Source organism: Octopus bimaculoides, chromosome 21 (assembly GCF_001194135.2).
Source record: "Octopus bimaculoides isolate UCB-OBI-ISO-001 chromosome 21, ASM119413v2, whole genome shotgun sequence".
Classification (NCBI taxonomy): domain Eukaryota; kingdom Metazoa; phylum Mollusca; class Cephalopoda; order Octopoda; family Octopodidae; genus Octopus; species Octopus bimaculoides.
The window spans coordinates 754490-770167 of NC_069001.1; the positions used below are offsets into that span (position 1 = coordinate 754490).

General features: G+C 36.5%; 1 protein-coding gene across 1 annotated transcript in view; it reads right to left on the reverse strand.

Annotated features, from left to right (window-relative positions):
- LOC106867289 (serine/threonine-protein kinase N2) overlaps positions 1 to 15678 on the reverse strand; it is a 130694-nt gene that overhangs the window by 5877 nt on the left and 109139 nt on the right. The window contains exons 11-19 of the mRNA XM_052975287.1: positions 14939 to 15082; positions 13694 to 13769; positions 12884 to 13018; positions 12566 to 12723; positions 11456 to 11619; positions 10822 to 10894; positions 10329 to 10508; positions 9651 to 9802; positions 8158 to 8377 (exon numbers count right to left, since the gene is read on the reverse strand). Coding sequence (XP_052831247.1) covers positions 8158 to 8377; positions 9651 to 9802; positions 10329 to 10508; positions 10822 to 10894; positions 11456 to 11619; positions 12566 to 12723; positions 12884 to 13018; positions 13694 to 13769; positions 14939 to 15082 — 1302 coding nt within the window. The remainder of the gene's footprint in view (positions 1 to 8157; positions 8378 to 9650; positions 9803 to 10328; positions 10509 to 10821; positions 10895 to 11455; positions 11620 to 12565; positions 12724 to 12883; positions 13019 to 13693; positions 13770 to 14938; positions 15083 to 15678) is intronic.

Consider the following 15678-nt stretch of genomic DNA (forward strand, 5'->3'; position numbering starts at 1 on the left):
TGTGTGTGTGTGTGTGTGTGTGTGTGTGTGTGTGTGTGTGTGTGTGTGTGTGTGTGTGTAGCATTAGATGTATAACTGCTACAGATAAGTTTAGAGCTGAACAGATTATCCTAATCCAGCCTGCTTCCAGTACATTGATTAAGTAACCACTAAGCATTACTGGTTATGATATCCTGGGTAAATGTAGGAGGGAATGTGATAAACACAAGTTTGTTCCCCTACATATGTTTCACCATTGTGGTTGTTTGGAACCCTGCATTGGTAATTCAAAATGTATTTGGATGTTTAACCACGAGGGAACTTCAAGGGGAACACTTTATTGCATTGCATTACAGACAACTAATGTGCGCATGTTTCTGTCTCCTTATCTTAACATCATCTGATGGCTATAAACAAGCATTACAGCAGAGCAATGCTGTTTACTTCCAGTCTTCCATGAAAGACATGTCTGGTCAAGAGCATATATTTCCTTGTTTGGAAACAGTTGAGGGTCGGTGACAGGGAGTGCATCCAGCTGTAGAAAAATTACAACAAACTCCAGTCCAACCCACGCAAGCATGGGAAATTGGACATTATGATGATGATGATGTTTATAATAACGATATATATCAAATTCTCTAAAACTTCCAAAAAAACCAAAAAAACAACTGTTTATTTATCTAAGGAGAGGTCACCAATAAAACCTCATTTCAAGGCTATTTAATACTTTGTGACTATTGCTTTGGCTCACTGGGCTGGCTGGCTGGTATCTGGTTACCCACATACACAAAGCAGTGAGGAAAGAAACAAATATAACAATACGTAAAATAGTTAAACGTGGAGATGCGTGGCTTAGGGGTGAGGGTGTTGCATTCATGATTGTAAGATTGTGATTTTAATTCCTGGACCAAGCAATGTGTTGTGTTTTTGAGCAAAACACATTGTTTCACATTACTCCAGTTCACTCAGCTGACAAAAAGGGAGTCATCCTGCAATGGGCTGGTGTCCCATCCAGGGGGACTATATTATATATGCCACAGAATCTGGGAAACCAGCCGTGTAAGTGTACAGCTCATGAAGGACCTTGCAGCATCTTTTTTTAAAACAGTTACACAGGTGTGGCTTTATGGCTTTATGGCTAGGTAGCTTGCTTTTCAACCACAAGCTTTTGGGTTCAGTCCCTCTGCACAGCTGAGCAAGGGTATTGGGATACAGTTCCAAGATGACAAATGACTGAGTCAATTTGGGAAGCAGAAACTGTGTAGAAGCTGTGTGTGTGAGTGTGTGTGTGTGTGTGTGTGTGTGAAGTGGTTGGCATTAGGAAGGACATCAGGCCACAGAAAGCAGACTCTGGAGCATGATGCAGTTCCTGGACCCAACGAACCATGCCAAACCATCCAACTCATATCAGTGTGGAACATGGACATGTGTGTCGTTGTGCTTGTTTTCACTTCACTGATGCTTAACAGATGGTGTTGGTTTCTTTACATCCCTGAAACACAACAGTTTGGCAAAGCGGGTGGGAGGCAGCAGAATATGTATCAGGCTTAAAAGAATAAGAAGAAGAAAAAAAGAAAATATTGGCATCGATTTGTTCTACTAAAATCTTGAGGCAATGCTCCAGCATGGCCGTAAGTAAAATATAAAAGAACCATACACGTTAGCAGAAATATTTACTTTACACTGCATTATTATTATTATTATTATCATTATCATTATTATTATTATTATAATTATTATCATTATTATTACTTGATATTAATGTTTAAACAGTTGTTAATATTATTAGGGAAGTATCAGACAATAAACTACATAGAAGTATTTTTAGTTAAGGGCTCTTCCCTTTCTGTTCAAATCCCACAAGGTCGAACCTGTCTTTCCTCCTTTAGGAGTTTGGTAAAATGAAGTTATGCGAATCAGAAGAAAAGATAGATTCCTTTGCTGACCAAATAAAGTAGCAATCAAATAGTATCTGTGATTGTACTGAAGCTGACCCCTGCCCTTTACCCTGCAAAATATGTAGGCCTTCTAAGACCAGTGTTAGGGGTGTATTTCAGGTATTCAAGTCAGTCATGTGAGAGTGTTAAATCAAGGATCAAAATGGGACAAAGGGAATATTTTGGGAACCTAAATTAATATCTTCATGAAAAATATATAACACACAGAGCCCTATATATATAAGGTGCAGAGGTGGCCATGTGATAAGAAGCTTTCTTCCCAACCACATGGTTCCACTGGGTGGCACCTTAAGCAAGTATCTTCTACCATAAACTCTGGATCAACCAAGCCTTGGGAGAGGATTTGGGAGAGAAAAACTGAAAGAAGCTTGTCACATATTATGCATGTGTGTGTCCTTGTGTTTCTCTCTCTACCCCACCCCCCTTGAGAACTGGTATTGGTTTGTTTACATCCCCATAACTTAATGATTCAACAAAAGAGACTGATAGACTCGGAAAGTTTGTGAAGAACTGATTGACCCAATTTGCTGACTTTTCTGATGGCATGCAGGTGTCGATAAATGGTTGAATGACCAAATCCAAGCTTTTCTGGTAGTTCCTCAACAGTTATGATGGAATTTTGTACCACCAGAGGTTTGCAGGATGTCCTCGTTGAGCTCTACAGATCTTCCAAGACAAGGATTGTCTTCTAGGCTGTAGTTTCTGGTTTGGAAATTCTGGAACCACCGTTGACACTGGCTTATGCGCATTGTCCGATTCCCATATACTGCATTCATACTTTCCGTCCCTTTGTTGCCTTTAACTCATAAAGCAAAATATGGCAAATATGTTCCTTTGTCACTTCCATTATAGCTTTGAAAAAGCAACTGTTACAATCGAACTGCACTCTGCAAACTTGCACTTAGAATAAGGTAAAATTACTGCCTGCTTTTATAGCAAGTTGATGCAGGTGGTTTATCCTGTCCCGCTCCAACTTTTAGCTAATGCAATTGAAAAAAATCGCATTATGTATGGAATGACCTGATGTATGCATGTATGTTATATATATGTATGTATGTATGTATGCTATATATATATGTATGTATATAGACATGCATACACACTGATATCGAAAAGTGTCTGAATGAAATGAATGAAAATTAAACTAATTCCTTAAAAACCAGACAAGGTAAATAACAACTGATAAAAAAACTAAAAAATTTAATTAAAATCTTGCTTAATCAATTTTCTCAGTGTAAATCTACAGAACAAGAATTGTATTAACAGAATACAATTTTCCATATTTATGGAAGCGAACTTGTATGGCCTTTTGATTTGACAATCTCTCTCTCTCTCTCCCTCCATCTTTCTCACTCACACCCACATCCACATGCAACCTTCTTTGTATTAAATCCATAATGAAACAAAAGTGTTAAATGAATGCAATTTATGAAAGGTGACTGCAAGACAACATTCAAGCCATGGTGCCAAATATTTGGTGATTGGAGAGAATCATAAAATAATTCTTCAAGAGCCAGAGAACTTTAAACAGCAAAGATAAACCATTAGAACAGAAAAATAGTCCAACTAAATACAAAAACAAGTTTTGAAATTTAATACAAAAAAGAAAGTAACAAAAATAATAATTAAAAAACAAAAAGGCAGCTGAAACTGACTCGTCACGCCAAAATGGATGCAAATGTGTGAATTGTGTGTGAAAAACTCATTCTCCAAAAACCAAACAAACATGAAGCTCACAAGAGAAGTGACAAACTTGGATATTAGAAGACATTTATATAGAACTCAAGACCAAAACTTATTCCATTGATATAAGAATACCTAATATTGAGAAGGTCGGTTACTTAGTATTAGACAAGATTCCACAACATTTCTGTTTCTACTATATTGTCCGGCATTATAAGACAATTTTTAGAGAGCAAAATTTACAGCCAAAACAAGTAGGTCGACATAGACACCAAGACAACTTTGGAGGGCCAAAATTTCTATGTGAAATGCAGCAGGATTTCGAAAGATAGAGATGATGTTCAAACATTTACACTTAAATACTATGTCAGCTTGCATGCCGGAAAATATGGTAAATATCTGAGGCAAGTTCTTTTTATTCTTTAATATTTTAGAATTTTGTTGGTAAGATTGCAAATTTCTTGGAAAACTTTATTTTCAGAGATGAAACATATTTTACAAGCATCTCTCTCATGCTACGGAAGAGTTGCCTTCCCAAATAATCTTGCCATGTTATAAAATTCCATAAATCAAAATCTATTTTTCCATTGGATAAGAAAGTTAATGTTATGGAATTTGGTGTTACAGCAAGATTTTCCAGAACACAACACTTTTGAAACATGGGAGTTGTAAGTAAAATACATCTACACTATGTTTCAATCAGCTTCATCTATTATCATCATCACAAGTCTATTAACTCTGTCTAATCCTCTCCTCTCTCCATATTCTCTCTGAGAGTCAAATTCTTGCACCTTGAAGGTACACCCTTACACCCCATCTCTTTTCTCTCCACCCAGGTAGGGGTCACCATGTATTTCCCCTAAAATAAAACACTCGTTTCTCTCCTTCAGTCATACTTTAACCTCTGAACACCTGGCCCAAAGCCACCTCCCAGAATACAACAGTCCCACTCAGTCGAGGGGTTCCCTGTCTTGTGAGATACTTAGGGACTTCACTAGTGCCAATGCCACATAAAAAGTACCTAGCACAGTCTGTGCTTTGGCTGGTGTTAGGAAGAAGGGAATCCAGCTGTAGAAACCATGCCAAAGTAGACACAGGAGCTTGATGCAGTTCCCTGGCCCATCAAATCTTATCAAACAGTCCAACCCTGCCAGTATGGAAGATGGACATTAAATGATAATGGTGATACATTTATATATATATATATATATATATATATATATATATATATATATATATACACACACACACAAACACACACATAGATATATATATGTGTGTGTGTGTACGTATGGTGGTCCCATACTGAATTTAAATTATAAACCTTTATTTCTAAACCAAGAGAAAGGTTACTGATACACCACAATCCTTAGAAATAACAACTCCAGAGGCTGCATTCAAACTTGGAGAATAAAACATTTGATGATGATTAGAGATGAAAACCAACTGAAACTTAGTGAAGTTATCAATATTGGGGACAAAAAAATATTTTGTCTTCTAAGATGAGAAGAAATTGAAAACTTTAGAATAATCTAATATCTGTCTCCATTATCCAAATTTATCAAACCTTCCATGGCTTGTTTGTTTTTTTTTGTTGTTGTCTGGTTTTGGTCGTTGTTGTTGTTGTTGTTATTATTATTATTATTATTATTTCTGCTTCGTTCTCTAACATTCATTACAGACCTTACTATGCGGAAGTTGCAACTTTAAGTTTTTAGCATTCTTTTTGTCTACGATAGACTGCTGTACTTTCTGCCCGTCAGTATTGCTGTCGGCGGGGCATGCTTGTGGACCGCTCTCGCTGCTTTCCGAGCTGTTACAAGGAACGGTGGTACACGTCTCCTTGGGAACGTTACACTGATTGTTTTGTAAGCCGACACGATGGTCGGCAGCGTTTTTGCACTGAGTGACGGGGACTGTCGGAGCTGACATTCTCGCCTGCCTTTTAGCACGTGCTTTTGTCATGGTCAGTGTTGTTGTTGTAGTTGTTGTTGTGTTGGTGTTGGTGTGGTTGAAATGCACGGGGTTCTTGTTGCTAGGTAAGGGAATGGCAGTCATTGGGCATTTAGTTTGGAATGGTGAGGGTGCGTTGAGACGAGTATTCCGAGATGGACTTAGATACCCCTTACGTCGGAGGATTGCTTTAAACAATTTCGCTTCGTTCCTGTGGATGGGTGGCTGAAATGGAAATTACTGGAAATGAAAAGAAAAAATAAACACTAATAACGCAACACAGTTATTAATTGGCAAATTAACTAATGAGATTTTTAATCTAATTTAGATCAGATATTATTTAATTAGCACTAATTTGAGATGGAGAAGAGCAACAGGAATTACACCAACTAATTAGGTAACATAGTTGTCCATTAAGTTACACGTCTCCTCCTGAACATATGTGTATTGTTGGAAAGTCAGAAGCTGCAGCTTGTTTGTGATTGAGACCACAACACTTCCTCTGGAACAGAACACAAGTCCATTGCAGGGTTAACTTTCCAGCTATTGTTCCACCCCATTCACAGCTGAGTGGGGGTGGGGCCACACGAAATGAAGAGTTTTGCTCAAGAACACAACACACCACCCACTTCAGGAATTGAAAGCACAGTCTTACAATCATTAGCACAACACCTTCGCCACTGGGCCATACACTTTCACTGATTAATGAAAAGAAAGGAAAAAAAAACCTGCATGTGATGAATGACCTCCTAAAGATAAACTGATTAGCAAATTAATTTCATTAAAAGTTCACATCTCTGTTTCACAATTTGCCCCTTCCATTACAATCAGTCGACCATGTGACCCAGTTTCAAAAAACATTTTTTTAAAAATTTTCATTTGGTTTCATATAGAATGCTATGTGGCAGCCATTGGTGTGGTGCTTATAGAGTTAGACAGATGGTAACAGTGCCTTCATGTAGTTAGCATTTTACCATTTTTTAAAAAACATTTTTTTTTTTTCCAGTTACAAATCATGGTTCAACCTGGTGCATATTGTGTGTTTGCTGTGGAAGTGTTTGTCAATCTATAAAATGTGGGATCATTTTGGCCGCACCTTGAACTTTGAAACCGTGCTGATGACTAAGAGAATCTGAATGAAGAAGGAATCAAAAGGGTCCACAGATAATAAAATAAAAAAAAGAGGGGGCTGGGAAACATTGGTTTAGATGAACAAATTAGTCCCAACATTTATTTTATTAAAGTCTAGTACTTATTCTATCAGCCTCTTTTGCTGAACAGCTAAGCTATAGGGATGTAAACAAGCTAACACCAGTTATCAAGTGGTGGATGGAACACACACATGACAGGCTTTCACACAGTTTCCATCTACCAAATACTGAGAATTAAGATTTTGTTCGTTATTATTATTATTATCATTATTATTACTATTAGTGGTAAGTGATGTAGGGGGTAAGATACATTCCAAATGGGGAAGGTCTAAGGTCAAGTATTTGGTCTGTCCTATTTAAACAACCTTGAGAAAAGCATGAACACCACACATATTCGTTTATTTCTTTCATAAATTCAAGGCCTCCATCAGTCTAATATAAGAAATCAAATGTTCATTTGCCTGTCCTATAAATGTGATGCTGTTTCAAGCTTGTTTCATATCAATGTGGTTCTAACTGAAGCTAAACTGTTTTAGTAGTTTTACTACAGAAGGAAAGAAAAAAGAAAAAAAAAAGAACCAAACGATGTCTTTGTTACTTAGTGACTAAAACTACATTATGAAACTTCATGCAAGCCAAAAAAAAATAAATAAAATAATAATAATAATAATAATAATAATAATAATAATCATGATAGTAATTAAATATAATAAAAATTTAACATGTTTTTCTTCTTCATTATATATATCTATATATAAATTATGACCAGCTTTCCATTTTGGATAAAAAAAAAAATACACATGAAATCCTGAAGTTTTGACAATGTGGAATATAAAAAAAAATCAAACCTGGAAAATAAAAGCTTAAAACAAATCTTTTTGTTTTCTTTAAAGATTAAAAAAAAGACATTAATGATGACATTCAAGTTTGTAGTCCGCACACAAAAACACGTTTTGACGTTCTCAGCGAAGATTATAAAATTGATAATAGGCCAAGGGAGGTAACTTCTGCATAAACTCATTTCTACGTAAAATGGGTCTTCCATATGCTAATTTTGTCCGTGACATTCGCTATTATTGGCTAATTTTAATCCAGACGATCTCTTCTACCGAGCCTGACTCTGTAAAATGTCAGTAATACATGGTAACATTTTGTGCTCTTGCTAAGGTACTTTTACCAGATTTTCTAATGTAAAGCTACATTACTTTAAATATTATACAGCTTAATGTACTAAACACATTTTACTTGAATAATTGCTGCTGAAATCAGGGTACATCTCTAATATGCCTGTGTATCTTTTATGCTACCAAATATGGTGCATAGTTTCATAACACAATATGTTGAAGTCATTTACTCAAAATTTATTTTTCATCAGAATGTAAATTCGGTGTAATATTGCAAGAAATAAAAAGACTAAAACCGTGCTTCCATACCTCTCCGACCAGCATTTCGTATATCAATACACCAAGGCCCCACCAGTCGACGCTACGTGTGTAAGAGGTTTCAGTCAACACTTCCGGCGCCAAGAATTCTGGAGTTCCACAGAACGTGGTTGTGCGATCGCCAAAGCCCATACCTTCTTTGCACAGACCAAAATCAGCAATCTTTAAGTAGCCCTCATAATCTAAAAGCAAGTTGTCTAATTTCAGATCCCTGTGAAGAACAAAAAGAAAGAAAAACAAAGAATTAATGATCGAATCTCTGAGATGGAATACTTGCTATTAAGGTAAGTTTATAATCATCATCATCATTTAATATCCACCTTGCCATACTTGCAGATGGATCAGATGGATTTTCCTGACGCTTGTTTTCTACAGCCAGGAACCCTCACCTGTGTTCAAGCAAGGTAATATTTTCCCATGACCAGACAGGTTTTCTTTTTAATAACCAAAAATAAAACAACCCCACTCATACAATAGTGATGCACATTAATAAACATCACATAGTGATGGTGCTTTGTAAAAAAACATTCGGATCTTTTTTAAAACGGGGGCCACATTTTTCATTAATGTTTTACGTAGTGTTTTTGGTACGGAAAGACTTTCAAACTTCGTATACTTATCTATTTTGTGTTATAGAACAGAAAAATATTTTTGTATTCGAATTTATTTCATGTAAAAAATTGTCTTATTTCGATAATTTCAACCAATCACTGACAAGTATTCAGTTGTTTACATTTACTCCTTTGGCTGATTAAGTGATGTAAAGCGTATTTAATCTCCATACCTTCGTTTTATTTGCTTTTTTCATTTTAAATTTGCTTTAACCCTAACCCTACGGTTAGGGTTAGGGTTAGGGTTAGGGTTAGTGTTAATTGTTTCAGAATCGTTTGTTTATGTAGTCGGCACTTAATGTATATCGGCTGAATGGACGTCAGTGATTGGTTGAAATTACAGAAATACGACAACTTTCACATGGAATAACTTATGGATTTCTTTTTTTTTTTAAGAAGACTTACAGAAAAAGATGTTTTATATGACACATTCTACCAGTGTTCCAAGTTTCAAAGTGTTTCGTTAATGAAAAATGTGGCCCCCCGTTTTAAAAAAGATCCAAACATTCAATACACTCTGTAAAGTGGTTGGCATTAGAAAAGGGCATCCAACTGTGGAAACTGAGCCAAAACACTACAGAACCTGGCACAGTCCCTGGCCTTGCCAGTTCCTGTCAAGCTGTCCAACCCATGCCAGCATGGGAAATAGATATTAAATGATGATGATGATGCCATGATATCAAGACAAGAGTGTCCACATGCACACACACACTCACACATAATCATCATCACATTTAACATCCATGTAAGGTCGTGGAACAGTACTTATATTATACATGTGTCAAAGAAATAATATTTCCCATTCATTTTTAAAAAAAGAAGCAAAAAAAGAACAAGAAAACAAGACAGGTAAAGTGAAGTTTCTGAATTTACCTGTATACAATATTGTGTTCATGTAAATATTGCAGACCAAGTACCACGCATGCTGCATAGAAAACTGTCCTTGGTTCACTGAAAACGTCGCTGTGGATGTGCATCATCAAGTCTCCACCGCACGCATACTCCATTACAAATATCACATGTTGCTGAAGAAGAGAATAACTGACGTTTAAGTAGGCACCAACTGACGAATAGAGCAAAGGCAGCAAATAAACATTGATATAAGTATCTATTTATTGTGATGGCAATTAACAAAAACAAAAACCAAAAGACAACACAGGAGGGGCAGGGTTTAATAAATATTGGAGTAGTTTAATGCTTAGAAAGAAAAGGAAGAGTTTATACACACACATTAATCTAAGTATATTGTATTATAAATCCATTACTGTCAATCTTATGGACTGGTTTTGCAACAGATATCAGGTAACTATGCATATGCTCTTCAGAGATGGCAGGTGTGGAAAAAATATAGCAACTCTTTCGCTACTTTTTCTTTTTCCTTCCACACCTGCTGTAAATCCTGTGGAAAACCAACTTGGTAAGATCAGCTGAAGTGAGTCTACAGAATTGTATACTTTGATTAATATACCCATTCTATAGGAGTGCCTGTTATTCTTGAGATTCTTAGATTACACACACACACACACACACATATATATATAAAGCACTCACCTTTGTTTGGAAACAAGCAAAGAGGTTCACTAAGAAAGGATGTTTTGTGGAATTGATGACTTCAAATATTCTTCTCTCTGACATTAAACTCTCCACTTCATCTCTCTGGATAATGTCGGTTTTCTTCAGTGCTTTCAGTGCATAATAGTCACCAGAATTTCTATATTCTGCTAGAATGACCTGCAAACGGTAAAATAAAAATTACTGAATTCTCTCTGAGTGGATGAACCTTGCATGGAAGAATAAAAGGAAGAATGACAGAAACTAAAGGAAGAACACAACAAAGACACTGTGTCAAGAAGGAAACTTCTATGGGAGATGGTTTAATACCCATCCAATTCATGCTCCCTAATGTCTACGAAAAAGAAATTTAGTTTCCCTTTGTGTTTCTCCAATCTTATTCCAACCCATTAAAAGAAAAACTATATTCAAAACCCCAAATACAAAGAGTTACTACAATCAATCTAAATTTACAGCAAAAACCTATACTCACTTTACCAAAGTGGCCTCGTCCAAGCACACTTATCGGCCTAAACTGTGACATTTTAACTTCTTGATGGTTGTAACTGAAGGAGAGAAAAACAGAAATAAAAGAAACAAGGAAATCTTTTATGAAATCAATAAAGGAAATGAAAATACTGTTGTAAGAAGAGATATTCATTTCAATAGGGTCCTCGTTTGACATGCTGGGAGACAAGGTGTTAGAATATGAGAGAAGGGAACCAGAGCAGAGCGAGTTTCTTCTTTGCAAGGGAGCTGCATAACTATTCACGTGTATAATAAAAAAAATTTTCTAAGTTCTTTTATTTTTTTTAATGGTAAAATAGTTACCTTTTATCTTTTACTTGTACACACAAGATAAGACCCCACAACTGAGCTGGGGTATAGAACGGAAGGATAAGAAACTACGCTGGGGAGACAAGGAACAGGTGTGTGTTACTGAAGAGGTGAATACATGACAGAGAGAGAGAGAGAGAGAGAGATGAGGTCCAGATACAATATGAACATGAAAGAGAAGAGGATAGAAGAGCAGAAAGAGTGGATGTGTAGGTAAATGCTATGAGTGAAAATCGTGTGAGAGACGATTCGAGACAGGAAATGAGTTGGATGAAGAGAAAAATACATACTCTGGTGATGTCGGTGAAGAAACTGGTGTTTTTTCTTTTACTGGGCTATCTAAGAAGGGTGGAGTTTTTCTGTTAAGGGTCGAGGTTTCTGTGTCTTCCAAATCAATGACTGAGTTGTCAGAGATTAAATCATCAGGAAGGAAGTTAAATGAAGATAACACAGCCTGTAAGAAAGAAAAACAAAACAATTAGTACATTTCCTTAATCGATGCAATGCACAGTTAATACAATTTAATATGCACACACATGTATTAAACTGAAGAATAACTCAGTACATTTTATTTCTAGAGTACACATTTATCATACTTTTACAAGAAGATGGGTGATAATAACTTTGAAGTTTTGGCTGCTAAACAGCCTGGCAAAGGTCAACCTTCAAAGTCATTGTGACTTGCATTCTTGTAAAACTAAATTAATATAAGATACACATATAATACATACATGTACACACACACATCAATCGTTATCACTTAACATCTGTTTGCTATGCCGACATGGATTGGACAGTTTGACAAGATCCGGCAGACTGTGTCTGCTCTGGTTTCTATGGCTGGATTCCCTTTCTATTGCCAACCATTTCAGTGTATGCAGAGTGCTTTATCATGGAGCCAGGACTAGTGGGGTTGACACGTATGCATGTGTGTGGAACAGAGAATGCACCTCAAAGACACACCCAGAGCCTCACTGAAGTGCTTTGAGATCAATCTTGACACCTGAGAAACACAAAACTGCCCTGTCTGGCGAAACTGCACCAACAGAACAGAATTGCAGAGGCACAAGTCCCGAGCCAACTCCTTGCCTTCACTCCCAACAGACCACCAATGCCTGACCGGCAGCAAAGCCCTTTTGAGCACACATCAGACTGACTGGCCACAGCTGGACACACTGTGACCTGTTCTTCCATAGGATGTCCTTGGTGAGAGACAAACTGCTAATAAGAACCTTTTGGCTACAATCCAAACGTAGTGTGTGCACGTGTGAGTATGCTCACACACGCATTAGAGATTATGAATGCAGACTGTTTCTCCAAGACAAAAACGTGTAAAAGAGATTTGGACAGACTGGATTTTCATTTCTTCAAATTATAAAATAAAACCCAAAAATCCTTACCTCAATCTCTTTTATTGGTGAAACTGGTGGTTTCTGTGGGGTGGTGACGACTTCCGTGGAAGCAGCTGTTGTCTCTGGTTCTTTTTCTTGTGATGATGGCAATGGTGAAAACTCCAACTGATGGATTGGAGGACCACGATCTTGAGCAAGAATGCCGCCTGCAAAACGAATACCATTTTGGAATTTTGACAATGTTGTTTTAAAATAAATCTTTGTTTTTTATAAGAGGCTTCAACACAAATGAAGCTATAAATATTTATCTATAGCTACAAGAGTTTTTAAGGCACCAAAATTTGCTAAGGTTATGAAAGGACTTACCTGGTTTAGCAGTAGGTGGGCTGTACACACCACCTTCACCACAGTTTGGAGGTAAAGATGGGAAAGCACGTTTCATAAGTCGACCCCAAGTTGCAACATTGATGTTCATCTGACCAGGTCGTAAGAAAGTTTTTCCTACAATTCAAGAAAGAAAGCATGACACAAGTGAAAAAAAACCATGTAATATACAAAGATCGTTATAATTTAACCTACCACCTCCCTCACCCACCTCTATTTCCTTCCCATGCCTCCATCCATAGCTTTCACTCTCATCCTCATCTCCGGCTGTCTGTCGTTCTTTCACATGCTCATGAATCTACCCCACCTTTGGAATCAGTTTACTGTCCCAATTTACTCTTCAACCATATTCTTGTAACTCAAGGGTTTATGCCATACTTCATCTCCACCATCATTTCTCCCACTCCTGCTGGGGTAGTCATGTATCTCCTCTACAGTAAGACACCTGTTCCTGTCCTTCTTTCACATTTTAGCCTCTCTACATCAAACCCAATACCACCCCCATCACCACCACCGTCAAAGGGACTTGTTGTGTGAGTTACATGGTGACCACACTAGTGCTGGTGCCACAAAAAAAGCACCCAATACACTGTATGAACTGGTAAGCCTTAGAACGGTCATCCAGTCATAGAAACCCTGCCAAAGCAGGCACAAGAGACCAATGCACCCTTCAGGCTAGCTGGACCCTGTTGAACAGCCCACTTCGTGTGAACACAGGAAACTGCTACTTAGCTTCCTGAGATCAACAAGGTTTTACTTTATTAAATACAGCAATATTTCAAAAATCGTTACCTTTATGTTTAGGGAAAATACGACGCTGTCTTTGCAACTTTGGCCTTCTGGGAATAGTTGGATTCAAAAATGTTATCTGGAAATATAAATAAGCATATTTAAAAGTTCTAAATATATACACAAATACATACATTTGAGGTATTACATACATACATATATACAATATATATACATGTATACATATGTACATGTATTAGCTTGTTCATTCACCTATCATCCATTTATCCAAACTAGCATGAGTTATGTGCAGGGAGGAAATCCAACAACTATATTTGCTCCCTATACTCAACACACAATAATATGAAAATGTAAGGGTGTATCTTTTCCCACCTCCGATGAGATTCAACTTTAAAATGTTTTTAATTATATTAATTAGTTTCTAGAGTCAAAAATGATGTCCAATTTTGTAATTAACAAATAATTATTAATTTAATCATCTCTATTTTCTTAAATAAATATATATATATATCCATCTACTTATACACACATAGAAGGATATCATCATCAAACTTCTTAAACAAATGGTGATTGATGTCTGGGCCATACACACACACACACGTGTATGTATCACCGTCATCATATTGATGCTCACTTTTCCAGGCTTGCCGGGGTCAGAATTTTACTGACATAGATTTCCCAGAAACAGATGCCTTTCCTTTCACTAGTCCTTCCCTATTTCTAAGCAAGGTAATATCTCCCCCATGGACAGGCATATTCTTGGAGATTATTAGAGTTATCAGTAGAATATTGAGTTATTTCCCTTCGCTCATTTTTGGCTGCTACTGCTAATGATGGTGAGCTAATTATCACAAAGTTTCACTTAATTAACACCGACATAATATACATCAATATATTTATATACATACAGAGAGAGAGAGAGAGAGAGAGAGAGAGAGAGAGAGAGAGAACATAAGTTAACATGAAATTTTGATGGAAGGTTTTAAATTCAGATCACTTTAACCCTTTTGTTACCATATTTCTGACAAAATACGTTGCCTTAGTTTCAATGAATTTTGAAAATAATGAAGAATTTGGCAAAATAACTTTGTCATTTCTTAAGCTGGTGTGTGAAAATCAAATTTCACAGAATTTTGATGGAAAATTTTAAATGAAATCATTTTAAAACAGGGGTAGTTTCAGGCAGATTGGTATCAAAAAGGTTAATATGACTTAATAAAATCAAATAAATTATATTTTAGTTGGTAAGGAAGAAATAGAAAAACAAAAACAAAAAATTGTTTTTACTTCAGCAAATAAAATTCCTTGCGGTTCTAAATGTATTGCCATGCCGTGTCTTTGATTATCAATGAAATCTTCAAGTCTTAAAAATTTTATAGCACACATTTGACGCCAGTCTCGCCAGTGAATAGCAATTTCCAGTTCTCGAGACTATAATAAATATATAAATAAGCATAAGATAAAAATTAAAAAATAATTAAATTACAATGATTTCAAAATTTGGAACAATTAGGGAAAGAGATAAGTCATTCACACCAACTCTAGAACTTGACTGGTACTTGATTTTTCTTTTTTATCTCGAAAAGATGAAAGACAAAGTTGATCTCAGCAGAATTTAAATTCACAACATAAAAAGCCAGAAGGAATGCTGCTAACAATTTTGTCCAACACACCAGACACTCAGCCAGCTCACTGCATTCCTAATAATAATAGCAATGGTTTTAAATATTGGTACAAGGCCAATAGTTTTAGGGCTGGGGAATAAGTCAATTACACAAGAGGTAGTGCTGAAAAGATGTAAAGGGCTGGAAGAAATTCTGCAAAGTGTTTTGTCCAACGTGTCCTGGACTCAATGTAATTAACCCAACCCTGCACCTCCAAATTGCTGGCCTGATGCTTTGATACGAAGAAAATTATTTTCTTTTGCTTTCAGCCACTTTCACAATGGGCATCTTGTATTAAAATGTTGACTGAAATAAGCCCCAAAATATTGCCCTGGACCCTATCTGCAAAGCTGAGCCTCCCAC